The sequence below is a fragment of the Lithobates pipiens genome, unplaced genomic scaffold, assembly GCF_037356315.1.
Source record: "Lithobates pipiens isolate NorthernLeopardFrog02 unplaced genomic scaffold, aLitPip1_a1.2 Scaffold_16, whole genome shotgun sequence".
Lineage (NCBI taxonomy): Eukaryota > Metazoa > Chordata > Amphibia > Anura > Ranidae > Lithobates > Lithobates pipiens.
The window spans coordinates 48,340,223-48,363,166 of NW_027507748.1; the positions used below are offsets into that span (position 1 = coordinate 48,340,223).

At 43.8% G+C, this 22,944-nt stretch overlaps 1 protein-coding gene across 1 annotated transcript; it reads left to right on the top strand.

Moving 5' to 3' along the window:
• The first annotated feature begins 2,414 nt into the window (after window positions 1–2,414).
• LOC143984239 (uncharacterized) lies at window positions 2,415–3,291 on the top strand. The gene is made up of 3 exons (XM_077484524.1): window positions 2,415–2,743; window positions 2,824–2,946; window positions 3,027–3,291. The coding sequence occupies exons 1-3, from the start codon at window positions 2,728–2,730 to the stop codon at window positions 3,209–3,211; spliced, it is 324 nt and encodes a 107-aa protein (XP_077340650.1). The 5' UTR covers window positions 2,415–2,727; the 3' UTR covers window positions 3,212–3,291.
• The last annotated feature ends 19,653 nt before the right edge of the window (window positions 3,292–22,944 follow it).

Below are 22,944 nucleotides of genomic sequence, written 5' to 3' on the forward strand. Positions count from 1 at the left end.
CCTCTCTAATGAGTCGCAGGGATTCCTCCTGTGCCTGTGTATTTTTTTTGGCCCTTCTGGATGGAAGACGGAGGGGAGGCACTTGAGAAGTCGTCATGCTTCTGCTAGGCCCGGCCACCTCCTGCCTGACAGAGGGCATGGACTCCTCCTGGCTGAGAGTGGGCATAGCCTCCTCCTGCCTGCCACTTTCCCCACCTTCCTCCTGGCTGAGCTCCTCCTGTGTATAAAAAAGGGACATTGTTTTAGTTTTTTGTTCATCAATCCTAAACATTTTTCAGCTCCTGACTTCAAAATTCTGTTAATACATATAAAAGAGTATCATTATGACACCACTATTTCTTGTTTCTGCTGGTGACAAACATTTGTGGCCACTACTGTAAATTGATATGTCCAAATTTTAACTATTTTTTAACAACAATAATAGCGTACAAATTCGAATAACATCTAGTTAACATCATTAATATTATGAATATCACTATTTTTGTACGGAAAATACCTGGCTCCAGATGGGTGCATCGGCTTCTTCCAGGATGGAAGGCTCATCAGCCTCTGCTGAGGTGGAGGGAATGCTGCAGGGAAGGGTGGAGGGAAGGGTGGAGGGAAGAGTCGAAAGCGACTCCCTGGGTCTACACCGGTCGTCCAGGAACCGTAGCTTTTCAAAGTACCACAGCCTGGGTACATACACATCACCTGGTGCTGCTCCTGATGTCTTGGAATTTTCGATTTTCTTCTTTTCCTTTCTGTACATATTTTGCAATATTTGAATTTTCTTCTCCACAAAGTCCACGTTTGCCTCTGGGATCCAAGTCTGCACAAATGTCAAAAGTCTCCCCAGTGTTGCCCTCCTTACGGGTTTATTAAAATAATCCCTGTGCTTGGCTTGCCACAGATTTGACATCTCTCTATACTTGTCGATAAACAGAGTTAAAAATTCTGGATCTTTGAATTTTTGATTCATTTTTCTGAAAGACAATACACAAGCCAAAAAAACATAATGTTAGCTCAGACTCTCCTAATCTTAGCCCAAGATAGACTCCAGGATCTGCCACTTATTTGGGGAAATGGTTTAAACTTACCTTCGTTTTTCTTGCTCCCAACTTCTGCTCCTACTTTCGCGGAAGAACATACGACATGTGTGGTTTTGTCGTTATATACAGTGCGTTCGCGTAGAACTACGCCTGCGTTGCCCGCCCCTGACGTTCTTTTAGTCAAGTTCATGGCTTCCCGCCCTTTCTGCGCACTTAACGTACGTACGACGTGTGCATTTTGGCGTAAGACCCAGTGCGTTCGCGTAGAACTACGCCTGCGTTGCCCGCCCATGACGTTCTTTTAGTCAAGTTCTTGTTTTCCCGCCCTTTTCTGCACACATAACGTACGTACGACATGTGCATTTTGTCGTAATATCCAGTGCGTACGCGTAGAACCACGCCTGCGTTGCCCGCCCATGACGTTCTTTTAGTCAAGTTCATGGCTTCCCGCCCTTTCTGCGCACTTAACGTACGTACGACGTGTGCATTTTGGCGTAAGACCCAGTGCGTTCGCGTAGAACTACGCCTGCGTTGCCCGCCCATGACGTTCTTTTACAAGAATATTTCCCGCCCCCTTTTCTCTACGGTGCGCAGTAGGAGAAACATGGCGGAAACACAACAGGTGCTTGATCTTAATGACTCCAGTAGTCATGAATCCCCGGAGCCACAAACGTCCCGATCCGGAAAGCGGAGATTTAAGGCCTCAAATATGGCATTTCAAGAGATGGTGGAGATGGTGGCAATCTTGCGAAGTAAGGATTATGATGGCAAGCATGGACCATACACCCATCCGAACTTGCGCAAGGCCAGAATCATGGCCAAAGTAGTAAAGACCCTGCATACTCGTTTTGGGGTACGACGGTCAAAAGACCAATTAAGGAAGCGGTGGTCCGACCTGAAATTGAGGGAGCCGGATCAATACAGAAGGATCAAGAAACTTCTGAAAAAAAGTAAGTACTTGTCGTGTGTTCCTATTTTAGGATTATTGCATACAATACAGATCCATATGCTTTACCTTTGTACAATGTCAAAAATTGCTGCTTTAATGTTGTATACAGTTAAAAGAATCGTATCGTTTTCAACCGCTCGTAAAGCGTTCGTTGCAAACCTCGTTTTTGATACAGGGTTTGAACAGCATTTTTTGGCTGTGTAATTTATAAAGACACAACAAATGATTAGGACATTGTGGTTTAGATGTGTTTCAAAATACAATGACTAGAAAAGAACATTCAGTGTAATTGAAGGAGAGGACACTTGGCAGCTGGGTAAAAACACATCTGCACTCACGAGCAAAGGTGTGGGACACCAGAGAACATTTATTAGGGTAAACCACACGCCACACGGGGTTCCCTGGTATACTTGGGGGGGGGGTGGGGCATGTGTGAACCTTGGCACAAAAAGCTAATTATTTGCTTTTTTGGGCAAAGTGAATTGATTTCTCATGTCTTCACATTTTGCATCTCTTCATAAACCGACAATTGTACAACACTTTTAATCAAGGTTTCATCTTCCTAGTTCTGGCCTTAAATATCTGTGTGCTAAAGTATACCTTTTTGTTTGTTAATTTCTCATAGGGGAGAAAAGCCTCACAAAGCAGGATCCCAGGGACCGCCACCCTTGCCAGCAGGAATGTGAGGTTAGCCCCATCCCCCCCGTGGATGTGCATGTGGAGGAAGGAGAGGTGGAAGAAGGAGAGGAGATGGGCACCCCACCAGGTGAGTGTCTGACATCACAGCTTCAGGTAATCGATGTATACCTGCATATTTCCCAACACATTTTTTTACATCTATTTTAGGTGATGTTGTGGTTATGGAAAGCGACACATTTCCAAGCACCAGTGCCCCCCCCGAGGATGTCGAGGAAGGAGAGGTGGAGGAAGGAGAGGTGGAGGAAGTAGGGGAGCTGGGCACCCCACCAGGTGAGTGTCTGACACCCCAGCTTGTTGAAATCCATGTATGACTGCCTAATTGTTGACCCAATTTTTCCCATCTATTGTAGGTGATGTTCTGTTTGTGGAAAGGGCCCCATTTTCCAGTGACAGCGCACAAAGGCTGATTGGCCAGATAATGGGCTGGAATGGGGAACTAGATGACATGCGAACTAGCCTGGATCTCATGAAGACTCAGATTGACAATATGCAGCTGGAAATGAAGAACATGATCGATATTTTGGGGAGAATATAATCCGTTTCTCCAGAATATCGATCATGTTCTTCATTTCCCTTGTTTTAGTTCAAAGATTGTTACTTCAACAATTTTTACGATTGTGGCTGATTGTTGTTTTATACATTTTTCATATTTTTTATAGAAAAATAAAAACCACAAAAAAAAAAAAAAAAAGTTTTTAAAAACTTGAAAAAAAAGCAAACAAAAAAATGTTTGGCAAAGAAAGTTAAATAAACCCAAACAAAAATTTTAGATCAGTAAATATTCAATGGCACATGTGAATGTGGCCAAATTAAAATTTTGAATCATCAAGAATGTGTGGCGTATTCTTTCAATGCTTAATACCAGTTTGGGAAAAGGGATTTTGTGTATCCAGTGACAATGGGCCTTATTGAATTTAATGAAAATACACTTGGCACTACAAGTGCACTAGGATAACATAGGAGACAGCACAAACCAAAAGCAAGCAAGAAAACACATTTCAGATTTGAGGTTATTTTATTTTTTTCCTCTTTTTAAAATTTAAAGATTGGGTGGCATTGCAATGGCCCCCCTACCATTAAAATAAGTGACATATCTTTCACGCACTTCACGTGCACTTAGGGGGGCCAAGCCAGTACGGCCAGTATCCAGGCCTGTCATGGATTCTGTCCAAACTCCAGCCTCCGGCATTATACCCGATAAATACGTATTGGAGTATTGTTTTAAAAAATTATGCAGAATGCAGCATGTGAGGATGACAGAGTTCAGTTTGTATTCGGCTAGGTTTAGAGCCGTCAGAAATACACGGAACCGGCTGGCCATTATTCCAAAAGCATTCTCCACCACTCTTCTCGCTCTGGCCAGCCGGTAGTTAAAAACCCTCCTCTCCGGGGTGAGGGCTCTTTGGGGGAATGGCCGCATTATGTGGTTGTCCAGAGCAAAAGCCTCATCCGCGATGAAGACGAATGGTAGTTCCTCCACATTCTCCGAATCAGGTGGCAAGCCCAGGCCACCTGTCTGTAGACGTCGGTAGAACTCCGTCGTCGCGAAGACTCCTCCGTCCGACATGCGGCCATTCTTCCCCACGTCCACATATAGAAATTCGTACTGTGCCGACACCACCGCCATTAACACAATACTGTGAAACCCCTTGTAATTAAAGAAGTATGACCCCGAATGGGGTGGTGGCACAATGTGTACGTGCTTCCCATCTATGGCACCACCGCAGTTAGGAAAGTCCCACCGGGTGGCAAAATGGGATGCCACAGTCTGCCATTCCTGTGGCGATGAAGGAAACTGGGGAGGCAAAAAGCAGAAAAAAAAACAAAATAAGTACTTTTGCACATTAAACATTGTACATTACAACACAAACTTTAGTTCACGCTTCTGCCTAGTCACATGACACCGATCGTCTGCTCCCTGTCATTGGGAGCAGTGATCAGGGTCATGTCACTGCTAGCCCATCCCCCAGACAGTTAAGAAAAACACTCACCCAGAACACACTTTAAACCATTCCTTGGCCCCCTTGTGCTTAATAAAACACATTCACTGCATGTGACATTTTTACAGTAATCAAGTCAATTTTTGACAGCATTGATCACTGTATTAATGACAATGGTCACAAAAATGTATGGAAATTGGCCAATGTGTCCGCCATAATGTGGCAGTCACCAGAAAAACCAAAAACCACAAAAATAATAAAAAACGGTTAGGCAACGCCATTACTATTTTCAAAAATGGCAAGATTTTACAAATGCCAGCAAAATAGACCATATTTCCGAAACGATTGAACTTTTAACCAAAACAATCAAGAAACGCTTAAATTGTGATTCATTTTAACACATTTTTGTTTACTAAAAGAATACGTATCAGCATCAAATGATGTCCAAAAAAATCATGGTGAGATATTTTTGTGCCTATCTTTCTTTAGAGTGAAAAGAGAGAAAAAAAAGCATATTTTGAAAAATGCATTTTGGGTTTGTTGGTGGTTAATCACCAAAACTAAAAAAGCAGAGGTGATCAAAGACAACCAAATACAAAATCGCTTTGTGCTAATAAAATGAAGATAATTTACTAGGAGGAGCCATGTTACAAGGACGCACAATTGTCAATTCAAACAACGCACTGCCAAATCACCCTAAAAAGTGATGAAGGTCAGGAAGGGGGGAAAATCATTCCAGGGTTGAAGTGTGTTAAAAAACTACAATATATAATTCAACATTAATTTAAGGACACACAGACTCGTTGGAATTATATTAAGTGTGTGTGGGGGGGGGGGGGGGGGGGATCCAGTTAAAGGACACACAGACCATTTGGGATACTATTAAGGGGGGGGGGGGGGGGGGGGATTCAGTTAAGGGGACACAGACCATTTGGAATAATATTAAATGTTTGGTTTGAGGATAAAGCAATAGAATGGAGCTGACAAAAGACATTTTAAGTGACTAGACTAGGTGGATATGGGCCTACCATAGCATGTTGGTGAGGTTTAATGAAGGCAAATATGCATGAAAAACAAAAAAGGAGCAGTAAAAGATTGCAGCATGCATGCGGAAAAAAAGGGGACATTCACAGCATATTGCAATCATGGTAATTCGAGATTGAGGAAAGAAATACAAGGCATTAGCAAACATTAAAGACAATAAAATGTGATGTTAAATGCTAAATCTTACCTTAATATAGTCCTCCTGCAGGACCTGTATAATGGCAGAACAGGTCTCTGGGATAATGATCCCCAGAGCCTGGGGGGAGATGCCTGTCGAGAACTTCAGGTCCTGAAGGCTTCTCCCTGTCGCCAAGTAGCGCAACGTGGCGACGAGCCTCTGCTCCGGAGTGATGGCTTGCCGCATGCAGGTATCCTGCCTGCTGATATAAGGGGTCAGCAAAGCCAGCAGACGGTGAAAAACGGGGTCCGTCATCCGGAGATAATTCCTGAAATCATCAGGATTATTCTCCCGGATCTCACGAAGCAAAGGCATGTGCGAGAACTGGTCACGCTGGAGCAACCAATTCTTCGTCCATGAACGCCTCAACACCCCGTCCAAGGACTGCTCTTGGGTTGCAGAATGAACTACAACACCAAGTGCAAGCAAAGCACGAACTCGACGACGAGTACGTACACGCAACATGGCTTCAAAACGGTCGGATTGTCAAAAACGAACTTAACAGACGTCACTGAAGAACAGCAAGGCCTGTGAAGAGCGAGCTGAAAGTCAGCGAGCGCAGTTAGATCGCACTGCAAAATACAGACACGAACTGACTACACGCACTAAAAAACAGATACAAACCTCACAAGCACAAACTGAAAAGCAGTGAAAAACGTTCTGAAAAATACGAGTCTGAAAAACGCGAATCGTCTCTCACCAAACTTCTACTAACACGAGATAAACACGAAATTAGCAGAAGGAGCCCAAAGGGTGGCGCACTTGGTATTGAACTTCCGTTTTATAGTCTCGTCGGACCTGGTGTACGTCACCGCGTACCAGACGAGCGGACTTTAGTAGGATCGTGTGTAGGCGAGTCCGTTGCGTCGGAACTCTGTCGGAACTCCGGCGGAACCCCGGCGGAATTCCGTTGGGAACTCCTTCGTATTTAAGTCCGCTCGTGTGTACGGGGCATTAGTATAATGACTAATCTACCTTGCCTCTAGCGTCTAATCCATAAATCTCTGCAATAACAATATAGAACCTGCAGTAAAAATGTGAAAGTCACATCTCAATCACTGCAAAAATAACAATAAAAAGTGCTCACTGAAATTACACAATACTTTCTCTTGAAAGCAAATAATGGAAATGTTATTTTGGTTTGCCTTCTGTTGAATCAGGCACGTTCACATCATAATGCATTCGTTTGTATGTGTTGCATTGATGTGTGTCGGTATGTTTTTTTTTTAGGCATGATAGCAAAATAGCAGGTCAAAACACCCAAAATGCCCCCTGAAACACAACATATTGGTGTGAATCGCTCCTGTTGAAAACATTAGATTTTCTCTTTTTAGTGCTCTAGATTTTCTCTTTTTAGTGCTCATGCTTTAGTTTTCATGCTGAAAAGAGGTATGATGTCTCTTTGTGAATGAATCCTTAGGGCTATGTCAGACTAGCAATCCTGTCACTGCTGACTACTCTATAGTGCACAGGATTTATGGGTTTTCTAGATAATTTTCAAAAATTTTCCTGAGATATATACACAATTCACAGATGATCCATGGTTTGCTGGCGAATATGTGCATTACTCTATAGTGCCAACTGTCCCAGATTTGCCGGGACAGTCCCACATTTCTGTCCTCTGTCCCAATGATGTTGTGTCCTTGGCTGTGCTCTGGCATCACAGCATCACCCTCAGGGCTGCTGTTAAAAATCATGGGGGCCCCCGTACAGCCTTCCTGAAGCGGCTCCCCCAACCCCACCAACACAACACCCCTCCCCCCGGGTGCAGTGGAACAGCAGCACTGACTTTCCCTGCCTAATCCCCCCCCCCCCCCGTAAATGAAAAAAAAAAGTCCCTTCTGTGCTCCTACCTTTTTTGGCCCCTTGGCTGACCCTATGGGGCCCGGGGGAAATGTAATTTAGCCCCTTAGAGCCAGCGCCCTTTAAAGGGTTTAGTATGCTGTGAGGCAGGGCAGGTCTTACGGTCACATGACTGTACGGTGACCGACCGATCACAACCTGCTAACAGGAGCTTTCAGTTAGCCGCCGGCAACTGTGCCAGAAGGCACAGCTCTACTGGCGCTATAGCATGCAAATATGCTGCCACTCAGCGAAAGGCCCGGCCGCTGAGAGGCCACATATTTGCTTGGCGCCAAGGAGTTAAGCCCTAGTAAGCAAGTAGAAGTGAGGGTGTGGTCTAATAAAATCCAATTATTCATTTAGGCAGCAATGTATAATAAATCGGCAGGCTCTGAGGAAGAAGGTATCCCTTCGAAATGCGTCAGCCAGCAGTAGTCCTTATCTTCATCACCTGAAGACTGTTGTTTTCAGACCGATTGGCACCAGTCAAAGGCTTTCACATTGCGGTTTTCTTTCACATGCCAGTGAGTAGTTTTTAATTAATTATTTTTCTTTATTCCTGTTCTGACTGCTAGGATACCCCTATCCTGGAGGGCAGCAAGGCGTGAGACATTATCCATCTTAAACTAAAGATCACCTGATCAACACACTTGTGCGCAAGAGTATTTGTTTGTTGCTATCGAAAAAAGTTTAGCTGATGAGGGCTAGGCCCAGTACAACAGGACCAGTTGTGTCTTATCAGCGGCCCTGATCACCTTTATTTGTGTTACTGAGCATGCACAGTAACAAAAAAAAAGCCAATAGCTCTGGCAACAAGGTGGGGCTGGGATTTGGGCAGGACCTCCAACAGAGTTGGCGTGATCTGGGTGGGACTGCCCAGAAGGTGGGCATATCACATGTGGAAAATGTTGGTAAGTATGCAACCACGACACGACCACTGTGCAGGGCACCTTATTGCTTCCTTGCCAGATCTGTCCTTGGCTACTTCCATTGTGCAGCATTTTTTCAATGATGAATGAATGAAATTAATGAAATACTTGTATAGCGCACAATGCGAACTGAATTGCCTCTAGGCTCTGTGGCGAGCTTTGATCATCTGCTAAAAGAGGAAGGTCTTTGAGTTTTTTTCCTAAAAGCCAGGTGATTTTCTTCCAGGCGGATGTTGATTGGTAGAGCATTCCATAATGATGGCACAATGCCTTGCTCATCTTGCTGGCAAGAAAATTACACAATCCAGTGAATTAATTGTTATACAGGATTTATATAGTGCCAACAGTTTGCACAGCCCTTTGCAACATGAGGACAGACAGCACAGTTATAATACAATTCAATAAAGGAGGAATCAGGGGGCCCTGCTAGTTAGCGTTTACAATCTAGGAGGGAGGGTCAAGTGATACACAAAGGATAATAACTGTGGGGGATGAGCTAATGGAGAAAATAAAAGTACAGTTATTAGGTGGGGGCAGAATAGGCTTCTCTGAACATTTTCACGGATCGTCCAAAAACAGAGTAGGAGATAATCGGACAAATTGGGGTAGGGAGTCCCATAGGTTGGGTGAGGCTCAGCAAAAGTACTGGAGGCGAGCATGGGAGGAGGTGGCATGGGAGCTAGAGAGCAGGAGGTCTTGGGAGGAACAAAGAGAATGATTAGGTTTGTATTTAGAGACCAGGTTAGTGATGTAGCTGGGGGCTGAATTGTGGATGGCTTTGTAAGTTATTGTTAATATTTTGAATTCCATTCGTTGGGTGGGCGGGAGCCAATGGAGGGATCAGCACGAGGGGAGTAGCAGACACTAAGCAGCATTCATGATGTATTGAAGAGAGGAATAGCAGGTAAGGTAAAGGTAAGCCACTGAGAAGGGAGCAGAGTTGCAGGGAGTGAATTAGGAGCTCTGTGGTGTCATTGGTTAGAAAGGGGCATATTTTGTAGATGTTGCGAAGGTTGAGGCAGCAAGATTTGGACAGTGATTGGACATGGGGCTTAAAGGATAGTCCAGAGTCCAGGATTACACCTAGAACCTTGGCATGTTGGGACAGGCTGATAGTTGTGCCATCGATCTTGACAGAGAAGTCAGGGCAAGGGGCTTATGGGGGAGGAAAAATGATGAGCTGTTTTGGATAGATTGAGTTTGAGGAAGTGATGTGACATCCAGACTAATATGTCTGTTGGTAAATGAGTGATGCATGATTAGACTGAAGAAGTGAGGTGAGGGGTAGAGAGATACATTTGGGTGTTGTTGGCATAGAGATGGCATTGGGAGTCATGGGAGGCAAACAGCTGACCAAGGGAGGAGGTGTAGATGGAGAATAGGAGAGGTCCAAGAACAGAACCTTGGGGGACCCCAACAGAGAAATGAAGATGAGAGGAGGAAGTGGAATTGTAAGTAATGCTAAAGGTATGGTTAGATAGGTAAGATGAGAATCAGCGAAGAGTACTTTAACAATAAAGTGATCCTGATTGCCAGTATGAGATGGGCCTTCAGTAGAAATTATGGTAATGTAGGGTGTTTTGCTTTTTATTTATTTATTTATTTTTAATCTGTGTAACTATGAAAACCTTTATGCTTCCTTTGATAGCATTTTTAATTCATTAATTTGAAATGCAGATTTCAAAGCACTTAAGAGAAATCAGTGTCCATTGATGCTTATCCAAAAATAACGTATAATCCAAAAATAACATATAATCCGTCTCAACAGTTGTAAGATGAATTAATACTCTGGAGCTTACCCTTTTAACCCCTTCCTCTCCACATATATAACAATATGTTTCCTCCTGCTGACTTTTTTTTAGTGTGCAAATTCTTTATTTAAGATATGGGATACAGAAAAAAGAAAAAGGGGGATAGTTACCATAATCCATACTTGCAAAACATAGACCAGCAGAGTCACACAGAAAGATAATTCAACATGCATGACAATGCTGACTTACTGTACTGTGTCTATTAAGGATCAGTCATACAAAACGATAATTCAGCATATAAAGGATCAGAAGTGGCACATAAGGGAAAAATTGGTAGAAAACAAAAAAGGAGAAGAGGTCGAGAGAGGGGTCGGGAAGAGAAAAGAGACGGGGTCAAGAGAGGTGGGGAGCTAAATGCAATGTTTAATTACAATAAAATTAGGGAATGTCTGATTGGTCTCATGAGGCTGTCAGTAATGGTAATCCGCTCCCCCCCCCCGATGGAGGTCAGATGTGCGACCTGTGATTGAAATGAATTTTACAGTCGTTTGATCTCCATTTTTTGTGTCTCAATTATTTTTGCCGTCTCCTCCTTGATGTTTAGCCATGAAACCCCTGATGTATGATGGCCAGTGGCGGATGTTGTCTGACGCTCTTCTGTACATATTTTGTGTACAGCGCCCGGGTGCTTTTTGGATTCGTGAATGAATCCAACACAGTTATACAGATCTGTCTTAAAGCATTTCACTACAGCTTTGATGTTACAATCCCCTCCTTCAGTGTTGTACAGATTCCCTCCCTGGAGGCAGAGTTTCAGGATGACGTCCTTAAGGAACCGCATCTGCTTTTCTATAATTCAAACTCTCCTCCTGCAGCCCTTCCTTCAACGGGAATGAGCCAACATACTGACAGAGAGAAAGGACAAGATGTCAGCTAAAGGAGGGGCTCCGGCTGACTTTTATTTGGGTTGAAAAATAATAGGAATTTTATATGTTGGTATTTGTCACATCACTGCACTCTACAAAGAATTTTATTTTTATGCCACCACAGCTAGCACCTGGGAATGTAATGATGCTCAATTTTAAGTCTTGGTTTAAGGTACAGCACAACCAGTAGTGATGTGTTATACAGTAATTTTGCGCCAGCCAGGCAGCTTCCCTTAAAGCTGAATTTCAGGAATTCAGCTGCTTTGTAAAAAATGAAGGCACACTATGAGTAAAGTCCAAGGAGGTGCATGAGGTCTCCTCAGCTTATCTCTATTATTTACATCTGACAGTTTTATTGCACTGCTGGAAGACAGCCATTGCTGTATTTCTGGGAGCCCTACACTGATGCAGGTTGCATCTGAAGTCGCACTAACATGCAGCTTTGAAATCATGCGATTTCAAGTGAACCCACATGATTTCAAAGCCGCATTCAGTGTGAACCTAGACAAAATGGTTCTAAGCAATTCAGGAGAAGCAATGATATTTTACTACTGCATACAAGGCTTCCTCACACTTACAGGCAAGAGCAACAGGTTAAAAAGGAAAAAAAAAAGCCGTATTAAAAATAAAACGAATGCAGACACCACATCCAAGGACCGGTAAGCTGCAATATATTATGTTTGGGTTTAAACTGCTTTAATATACAGGTCAATTAAAGAGGGAGGAGGTGAAGACATTACAGGTCACACAGCGGGAGGGTGGAGATGAGGGATGTGCTGGATAAGGTAAATGAAAGAATCAATATACAGGAGAGAGATGTATACAGTACCTTGAAAAAGTATTCATACCCCTTGAAATTTTAAACATTTTGTCATGTTACAGCCAAAAATGTAAAATGTATTTTATTGGGATTTTATGTGATAGACTAACACAAAGCGGCACATAATTGTAAAGTGGAAAGAAAATGAAAAATGGTTTTCTAATTTTTTTTACAAATAAATATCTGAAAAGTGTGGTCAGGGATAAATTTGTGGAGAAGTTTAAAGCAGGGTTAGGTTATAAAAAGATATTTCAAGCTTTGAACATCTCACAGAGCACTGTTCAATCCATCATCCAAAAATGGAAAGAGTATGACACAACCGCAATCCTACCAAGACATGGCCGTCCACCTAAACTGACAGGCCGGGCAAGGAGAGCATTAATCAGAGAAGCAGCCAAGAGGCCCATGATAACTCTGGAGGAGCTGCAGAGATCCACAGCTCAGGTGGGAGAATCTGTCCACAGGACAACTATTACTTGTGTTCTCCACAAATCTGGCCTTTATGGAAGAGTGACAAGAAGAAAGCCATTGTTAAAAGAAAGCCATAAGAAGTCCTGTTTGAAGTTTGCAAGAAGCCATGTGGGGGACACAGCAACCATGTGGAAGAAGGTGCTTTTTTCAGATGAGACAAAAATGTAACTTTTTGGCCTAAAAGCAAAACGTGTGGTGGAACATGAACATTACCCTGAACATACTGTGAAACATGGGGGTGGCAGTATCATGTTGTGGGGATGCTTTTCCTCAGCAGAGACTGGGAAGCTGGTCAGAGTTGATGGGAAGATGGATGGAGCCAAATACAGGGCAATCTTAGAAGAAAACCTGTTATGCTGCATACACACGACCGGACTTTCCAGCAGAAAAGGTCAAACAGAATCATTTCATCGGATATTCCAACGCTAGGGCAGCTATTGGCTACTGGCTATTGAACTTCCTTTTCTAGTTCCTTCGTACTCCATCGCGTTGTAAACGAACGGACTTTGGTGTGATTGTGTGTAGACAAGTCTGTTTCAGCGGAACTCTGAAAGACCGTCAAAGTTTATTCTGACGGATAGTCCGGTTGTGTGTACGCGGCATTAGAGTCTGCAAAAGACTTGAGACTGGGGTGGAGGTTCCCCTTCCAGCAGGACAACGACCCTAAACATACAGCCAGAGCTACAATGGAATGGTTTCGATCAAAGCATATTCATGTGTTCGAATGGCCCAGTCAAAGTCCAGACCTAAATCCAATTGAGGATCTGTGGCAAAGACTTGAAAATTGCTGTTCACAGACGCTCTCCATCCAATCTGACAGAGCTTGAGCTATTTTACAAAGAATGGGCAAAAACTTCACTCTCTAGCTGTGCAAATCTGGTAGAGACATCCCCAAAAAGACTTGCAGCTGTAATTGCAGTGAAAGGCGGTTCTACAAAGTATTGACTCAGGGGGGCACTATACAAATGCACATCACACTTTACATCGCACTGTACATTTCATACTCTTAAGGGGCGAAAGGGATCAAAAAAAAAAAAGTTAATTAAAATCCACAACCTTGAAATCTGCCATTGCCTACACCCCTTCCTTTAGTTCCAGTTCACACATATGTGGCTCTGCATGTCACATATCATCATTTGAATGGGATGCTGTGCCTGCACTGCCTGCAGAGAAAAAGGGTCCTTGTACCTTTTTGTTCAAATGCAGCCACAGGGAAATCATGTGTTTTTCAGTGCTTGGGATTGCCATTAAGAGTTAATGGTCCCCCTGCAGGTTTTGTGTGCGGCTGCGGGAATGTGTGCGATTTACACCCGCATATACAGTATATGATTGTAGTCCAAGTCCTTTCTCCATTGGGAAGGCTCTCAAATGTAAAAAAAGGTAGCGTTAACATTTTATTGCTGTGATTGGCCTCACAGGGGACAGTCACGCTGATTTGCACTGCGCATTTTGTTCATAATCTGTGTTTATGACAGCTAGAGCAAAGGCGACTAAAGGGCACAGGCCACCAATGTGTGCGCAAACACTATTTATAAGGCTCCGTTCACCGGACACCGACTTGTCTCTCTACAAAGTCGGACCCACTGTTGCATGTAAAACATTCAGGGATGACTCCTGCATCCACATAGGCTTCACCTTGTATAAAAGAAGAGCTTTCAGCAAGCTTTGTTGAAGCTTTTCAAGTACCTTTCAGCTTCAGTTGCAAATGTTGAACACAGGTCCTAATGGAAGTTCTGATTGCCAATTTAAACAAGCTGCTATCAGGCTTTAAATGTACCAAGCCTGCTAGCAGCTTGTTTAACCACTTGCCACACAATCACGTCCCTGGTCTGTCAATGAACTTCAAGTAGTTGTACCAGGGTGACCCTGATACTGTTTTTTAGAGCCGATGGTCAGCTCTCTTGTAATAACAATCAGAGCAGCTAATTAGCCGCCATTGCCATTACAAGCGGTGGGAGGGGACGTGTCCTCCCTTCTTTCACAGCTTACTTGGGCTCTCCCATCCCACTGGGAAACCTGAGCTACCAGCCAACGCCTGTGCACCCAAAACCGGGATCGGCTATGGTAAATTGGAAGTGGTTACGTGACATCACTTCCAGTTTCATCTGAGCCATTTTCAAAAACGAAAAGTATTCAAAAACACAGATCTTGGTGTTTTGAATGCTTTTAAGGACAGAGGAGGGATTTGGGGTCTTATTGAACCCAGATATCTCCATAAAGAGTACCTGCCACATGCCTATTGCTGTCACAAGGGCGTTTACATTACTTGTGACAGCAATAAAAATGATTGAAAAAAATGTAGTAATTCTAACACCAGGCTTCCTCTGTAAATCAAAAATGATAACCTGTTAGGCTGGATTCACACCTATGCATTTTTAGTGCTTTTTGCATTTTGCAGATTTCTACTACAGTCCATTTCACATGGTTTCCTATGGAACGTATTCTGTAGTGCAAATCTGCAAAATGCAAAAAGCCCAAAAAATGCATAGATGTGAATCCAGCCTAAAGACTTCCAGGCTCAGTCATCCACCCTCAAAGACAGATTTGTAGAGAAACTACAATAGAGAAACTGAATAGAGATACATTATTACTTCCTGTACCCAAGAAGGATCTTGAGGATAAGTTTAGATGGTCTTTTTTTACCACCTATTCAGTCCAATCTAGAACTATCAAGAATATTATTCAAAAGCATTGGGGTGTACTTCATAGTGACAGGCTTTTGAGTATCAACATTCCCTCTAAAGCTGGGATTATTTTTAGGGGAGCACATTCTATACAAGGGAGCATAGCACCCAATGTTATAGATCCACCTAAACGTATCTCCTTTTTTCAGGAATGTAAAGGATATTACCACTGTCGCAGATGCAATGTCTGCCTCAACAACATCTGTGGCAGACGTAAAAGCGAGTCTTTTGTATCTGCAATTACACATCGTTCATATCAAATTGAACATTTTACCACATGTGCAACCAAATTTGTCGTTTACATGCTGACCTGTCCATGTATCAAGCAGTACGTGGGATGTACAATTAGAGCATTTTCTGTTCGTGCTAACGAACATTTGACTATAATTAATGGAAAGACTAATCACAGCGTCCCTCGACACTACTTGGAACACCATAACCGAGACCCCAAAGGAACACAATTTGTCATTATAGACAGGTTTGTTCCCCATTGGAGGAGTGAATCTCGTTTGCGGGGAGTTTTGCGTTTAGAAACTCAATGGATTTATCGTTTGAAAACCTACTCACCGTTTGGGTTAAACGTTGAGTGGGACATGAATTCATTTATTAATAAAGCATAGATCTCCTTTTTCTTTTCTTTTTTTCCCCCTGATTTGGTATATATGGTTACACGTTACTGTGGGTCCTTTAGAGTTTCTTCTATATATAGTCTTTCTGAGTTTATATGATGGAGGTGGAACATTAGGTATACACATGGTATAGCCTTGCCTCTTTTGCGGGGCTCCAATTTTGCATGTCCTGTAGGTTTATATGGGTTAAACAACAGTGGAGTCTCTCCCTAGCTGTTTCAAATAAGACATTTTGGTGATAATGTCCCTTTTTGTTTTAATATAGCAGGGAGATTTTCATTCGATATAGGAGCGAGGCTTGGTTTATTTACAATTGAACCCAGTTCTTGACCCTTTCCTTTTAATGTAGTTATTTCTATTCTTGTTTGGTTATGAGAGTGAGGCTTGGTTTGTGTATAGCTAAGCCTCACTCTAGATTCAGCAGCATTTGCTACTTCCGGTCCGAATACAGGAAAGAGGCTTGGTTTATGTATAGCCGAGCCTCACTTTAGACCTAGTAACATCAGTCACTTCCTGTCCGGGTTTTCCACGAGAGAGAGGCTTGGTGTGGGGTAGCCAAGCCTCTTTTTGGTTCTAATTCTAATTTTTATTTACTTAGTTTGGGAGCAAGGCTAGATATATCCATGGCTTAGCTCCCCTTTGGGTATTCTAGTTACTTGCACCACGGGGTATTATGCATGTACAATGAGCCCTGTTTTCAAATAATGATATTCGCGTCTGACGCCCAAGCCTCGTTCTGACGATATTCATCACTTCCGGTCTGGGCTGTGTATGAGAGAGAGGCATGGAGCGTCTGACACCGAAGCCCAACTTTGGACCCGCCAATACTCGTCACTTCCGGTCTGGGCCTTGCATGAGAGAGAGGCTTGGTGCGGTGTAGCCAATCCTCTTCTCTCATTTGTGTTTGTTTATTTTGAAAATGAGGCTTGGCAATGTTCAGCCAAGCCTCGTTTTGGACTAATCTGAACATGGTTTTATAATTAATCCCCCGCTTTAAATTTTGCACACTAATTGAATTTAGTTAAACACGAGGGTGAGGCCTAATTTTATTATAGCCTCCAACTCTGAGTTGTGTGGAGTTTATTTTATTCCCTGTCGTCCTTTGTTCTATTTTTTGATTGAGAAAACAACGAACGGGACATACTAATGTCCTGATAGCTGATTGGCAGATCCATAAATTTATGGTTTTTACTAATTTTCACAGGCTTTTTGCCCGTTTTTTCGCTGGATTTTCTGGTGTGGCTCTCAGCCACTCATCCTTTATGATAGGCTGGTGTCCAAGCTCCGATTTCCCGGTTGTTTGATATATGAATGCTGATTGGCCCCCGACTGGAGAGCATGATATGGCTATACCATGTGAGTAGTATCGTCCTATCGGGAAAGTTTTATTATTAATTGAATAATTTAATCTGCAATTGGTGTTTATTTTCTGTAGTTAGTTATATATTTATGAGCAACGCAGGGGAACAGTTAGATTCCCCTGTTGAAGTCCTATGGGACGAAACGCGTAGGGAGAGGCTGTCTTGTTCCCTGTATTGCTTTTTTTTAACATGTGATCACGTTTTTTATGTAATATTTCATTTTTTGTTTATGCTGGTTTTATGCCAATAAACAGCTATTGATACATTTTTTCAACCGACACTATGGGAAGCTGTTTCTTTTCTTTTTCATTTTATATATGATCCCTTTATGAGTTGGGCTTCATAACTAGCCAAATTATCAGCTGGGAGTCTTTTCTGTTGCCGTTTATTCGGATCTTTGAGAAGAAGATTGGAGTGCCTGCGAGGATGCAAACCTTTCCTGTGTTGGATTGAAGATCTACAGTCCCTCCATTGACAGACAAACCTATGTGGTTCCATCGATGTTCCATCCTTACATACCTGTATGACCTAGTGTTCACGCACAGGTCCAGTAGTTCCGGTAAGAGTACCCATTTCTTATTTATCTAGACGTCATCCAAGCAAGATACTTTCACGATATCTTGGACCTATATACTGTGTGCAATATCATACACTCACTGTGTGCAGCACTATTTCTGAAACCCTTTTGGCATATACATTGTATGAAACATTTTATTTGAGTTTCACATCGGAGTCTCACAAACTTTAAAAACTTATTCTATTGTTCACCATTTTTTACTCTATTTTGGGTCTATCACATTTCACATTTATGTATTTTTTTTGGGGCTACATTTTTGTTCTTTTGTTTATATGAATTTGGTCACATTCGTGTGTAGCTGCTTTTTTTTTTCCACTTGTTTTTCAGTTAGCGCAGTATATTTTCCTATATTTGTTAAAGCGTCGCCTATGGATAGTAAAATTTGCACTGCTGCACGGGCGTGCACAATTTTAAAGCGTCACATGTTTGGTATCTATTTACTTGGTGTAACATTTTTATATTTTACAAGAAAATTGGTTTATGTGCTGAGGTTTGTTTGCATTAATCACCTACCGTAAACCGCCGTAGCTGTACCTCTGTATTTTGACATAAAATACAGAGGTTATGGCAGCAGATAGCTTCCATAACCTCGGTATTTTCTGCAATGGTGGGCAGTCCTCTTTAGGATAAAAATGGTCTCTGCGGCAGATCCACCGCAAGATCACTTTTATGCTTGGTAGCGGTGGAGACAATCTGATGCTTTCCCCTCAGTAGCATGGAGCCGATTGAGGGAAAGATGGCCCCCACTCGGCTCCATAACATTCGATGACGGAAGCGTCACTTCCACCCAATGGTCTTTAAGGGGATTTTTTATATTTTTTTAAAGACATTTAATTTTTTTTTTATTGCGTTTAAGTGTAAATGTGAGAGCTGAGGTCTTTTTGACCCCAGATCTCACATTAAAGAGGTCCTGTCATGCTTTACATAAATAAAAGTCATCCAAATTATAATTTTTTTAAATGGACAGTGTAAAAATAAAAAAATAAAATAAGTAAGAATTTTTTTTTTTACAGCTCCCCGTCCTGCCGAGCTTGCATGCAGAAGCAAACGCATACGAAAGCCGTGCCCTCATATGAAAACGGTGTTCGAACCATACATGTGAGATATCGCCGCGATCGTTAGAGAGGGGGCAATAATTCTAGCACTAGAGCTCTTCTGTAACTCAAAACTAGTAGCCTGTAGACATTTTTAAATGTCGCCAATGGAGCTTTTTAAGTGCCAAAGTTTGTCGCTATTCCATGAGTGGGCGCAATTTTGAAGCGTGACATGTTGGGTATCAATTTACTTGGCGTAACATTATCTTTCACAATATAGAAGAAAATTGGGCTAACTTTACTGTCTTATTTTTAATTAAAAAAAGTGTATTTGTTCAAAAAAAATTGCTCTTGTAAAACCGCTGCGCATATACGGTATGACATAAAGTATTACAACAACTGCTATTTTATTCTCTAAGGTGTGTGAAAAAAATATATATAACGTTTGGGGGGTTCTAAGTAATTTTCTAGCAAAAAAACTGACTTTAACTTGTAAATAACAAATCTCAAAAAGAGGCTTGGTCCTTAAAGTGGGGTACCCCCTAAAAAAAAAAAATTAAAAGTCAGCAGCTACAAATACTGCAGCTGCTGGCTTTTAATAATCGGACACTTACCTGCCCCAGGATCCAGCGATGCTGGGGAACGAAGCCCCCCCTCGCTCCCCGCTCCGCTCGCGGCGCCGTCATGCATACTGTGGGCACCCAGCTGTGGCTTCACAGCCGGGCACCCACTGCGCATGCGCGAGCGGCGCAGGGCGCCGTGATACGCCGTACAGTCACCTGGGACACATGACAGGTCCCAGGTGAATGTGCGGCGCGAGGGGAAGTGATGTCACCAGCCCGGGCAATGAGGAAGGCAGATTACGAGGGACCCCCTAGCAACCGGTATTTAGAGGTGAGTAAAAAATTTTTTTTTGCCAATTATTTATTTTTTCTTTTTTTTACGAATTTTAAGCAGTTTTAATTTTTTGGTGGCAACACCACTTTAAGTGGTTAAAAAATAATAATTTTTAAAGTGTATTTTTTCCCAAAAATGTTACTTGAAAAATGACTGTGCAAATAGTGACATTAAAAATTGCAAAACCCCCCAAGTTATTCTCTAGGACTCCTACTTTAAAAATATATTTTGTATATAATATACTGTATATATATATATATATATATATATATATATATATATATATATATTTATGGCCCAGAGCCCTCTGACCGATACGGATAAGGATGACAAACAAGGTTAACACAAACTCGCTTACTTGAACCGGACCTGAAAGTGTGCCCTGGCCTAACGTAGGGTATACCAAAATAAGGGGGCATACCCTTGATAGAGAAATGAGTAATAAATGAAATGAAAATGAAATGAAGTGAAATGAGTACTCGCTCGAGGAGTAAAATGCTTGAGAAATGCCCTTGACAGGGGATGGGTGGGTGGGTATCGCGCACCGGAACCGACGAGGGAGCCAGGCGAACGGGCTGGTTATATACACCACCGGGCTCCACCCATAATTCCAGGCCACCATACTGGCCTTTCCATTTATGGCCCAGAGCCCTCTGACCGATACGGATAAGGATGACAAACAAGGTTAACACAAACTCGCTTACTTGAACCGGACCTGAAAGTGTGCCCTGGCCTAACGTAGGGTATACCAAAATAAGGGGGCAAAAACACACAGGTAGGGAAATGCCTTTATTGATTCAAGTTTGTTACTGGGTGAGCTTGACAAAGGCCTGGGCCATCTCTACTTGCGGATTGGGTATGTAACGGGCGAAACAGGTGGACTTCCACCTACCCAACTTTTTGATAACGTGGACCGGGACCCCTTGGCGGGAGGCAGTTGAAGCCGCTCCGATCCGAAATGAATGTCCGGAGTAGTGAGCCGGATTGAGGTGAAGGATGCCCAGGAGTATCCTGACATGCTCCATGAACTGGGCTGCGTTCAGTGGCTTACCGTGGAATGGCAGAAGCGGGCCAGTTCCTGGTTGATCGGCCAGAAGGGTCAACAAGCGGGTGAGCATGGCGACCGGGCACCAGCGGTTGTTAGTTTTATAAAAATGTATGTCCGTCCCTGGGCCGAGCTGCTGCGTCTTGGATACTGCTATATGTAGGATGAAATGGTCTCCGTGCCTGACCAGGTGGTGCTTGCATAGCGTGCGAGCTGAGGGGCTGCTGGAGGTAAACTCGCCTGGCCGCAAGAAGCCGTAGAAGGCCAGGTGTATGGCTGCTTGTATAATGGTACTAGTGTGGAGTCCGAAAGGTGCAGTGGCCAGAATATCGGACATGTTTCTGAAAACGTCTCCTGTGATAGGCAGGCGTTTGAGGGAAGCCGCAGGCTGGCGTTTCTGGATGCCACGCATGACGGCCCGAATGGCGTGAAAAGTGAACAAGGAGGGTTCAGCAGGGTCCTGGAGGGACGTAAAATGTTGTACCCCGGCCAGATATAGTCGGATCGTGTTGAAGGATAACGCCAAGTCCGAGTGGCAATGGGCAATGAAGGCCAGAACTTGCTTGACCCGGGAGGTCTCTGTGGAGCGAGACGTTAAGAAACGGTTAAAGGCCCTCCAGGCTGTTTGGTAGGCCTTGCGGGTATTGTCTGCGAGGGAGTGATTGATGAGTTGCGTCGCGGCTACTAGGTGAGGGGTTAATCCAGGGTCAGTTGAGACCAGTCCGGGATAACTGCTGACGTTGGTCCGGCTCCGGGCACCTGATCGAAAAAGGAAACTAAGTTAAAGCGGGAGAGGGCGTCCGCTGCCCGATTACATTTACCGGGGATAAAGGCACAATGAACATTAAATTGAAACAATAACGAGAGCTGGACCAGCCGCCGCAGGAAGGACATAATCTCCAGAGACTTGGACCTGCCTTTGTTAATGATTTCCGCAGTGGCGAGATTGTCCGTTGAAAAGGTCACTGTTTGACCGGACCAACTGCGGCCCCACGTATGGGCAGCGGCTACGATGGGGTACAACTCGAATAGGGAGGACGTCTCGGTGAAGCCCGGAATAGCCAGTATCTGAGGAGGCCAAGGGGCTGCGAGCCAGAGGTGGCCAAAAATTGCCGCAAAACCTGTAGAGGCCGCTGCGTCGGTCACGACCTGCGGTGACGAGGAGGACACGGAGGGAATGAATAGGGACACACCATTCCAGGACGTCAGGAATTCCTCCCACATGGCAAGATCAGCTATAGCTGCGGGGTCCAGGCTGAGGATATGCTCCGGGTCTTGTGAATGAGACAGTAGGACTAACAGGCGTGATATAAAAGCGCGACCTTGAGGGATGATGCACATGGCAAAATTAAGCATACCGAGAAGGGACTGTAACTGCCTCTTGGTACAAGTTCTGGTGTGGGTGAAGTCCCTCATGACCGACCTGATGCGGCTTAGTTTATCCGGGGGGAGGCTGGCCTGCATAGTGCTGGTATTTAAGCTGACCCCGAGGAAGGTGATTGCCTGCGCAGGGCCCTCCACCTTGTGCTCAGCAATCGGGACGTCAAGGTTATTGAAGACCACCCTTAGTTTATCCAAATCCCCTGGAAGGGAGCCAGGTGACTCGACCAGCAGGAAGTCATCCAAATAGTGTATGACTCCCTGGCACTGGGCTACGTGCAGCAAGATCCATTCGAGAGCCTGCGCAAACGAGTCGAAGAGCCAGGGGCTACTCTTGGACCCGAAGGTTAGCTTAGTGGCAAAATAGTAGAGCTCCCTCCATTTGATGCCATGCCAGCACCAGAGAGATGGGTGGATAGGAAGGAGCTTGAAGGCGTCCGAGATGTCGGCCTTGGAGAGCCATGTTCCTGTGCCTGACTTGAGAATGGCCTGGATGGCCATGTCTACGGACGCGTACTTAAGGGAGAACTCCTCAGAGGGGATAAGAGAGTTGAGACTGGGGACAGAGGAAGAATAAGGCGCTGACAAATCGTAGACCAACCTAAGTTTATTGGAGAACTTGCCCTTGACAAGCCCAATAGGGCTGACTCGCCAGGTGTTAAATGGGGGCTTCGTGAAAGGGCCTACGATGAAATCCCGGTCTAGCTCTGCCTGTAATAGCTGGTCGATGGCTTGCACGTCCGTGGCTGCTGACCGCAGG

Coding starts and splice junctions, on each gene's coding strand:
- LOC143984239 (XM_077484524.1), top strand. Junction 2,947..3,026: donor GGAGCTGGGCACCCCACCAG/GTGAGTGTCTGA, acceptor CATCTATTGTAG/GTGATGTTCTGTTTGTGGAA.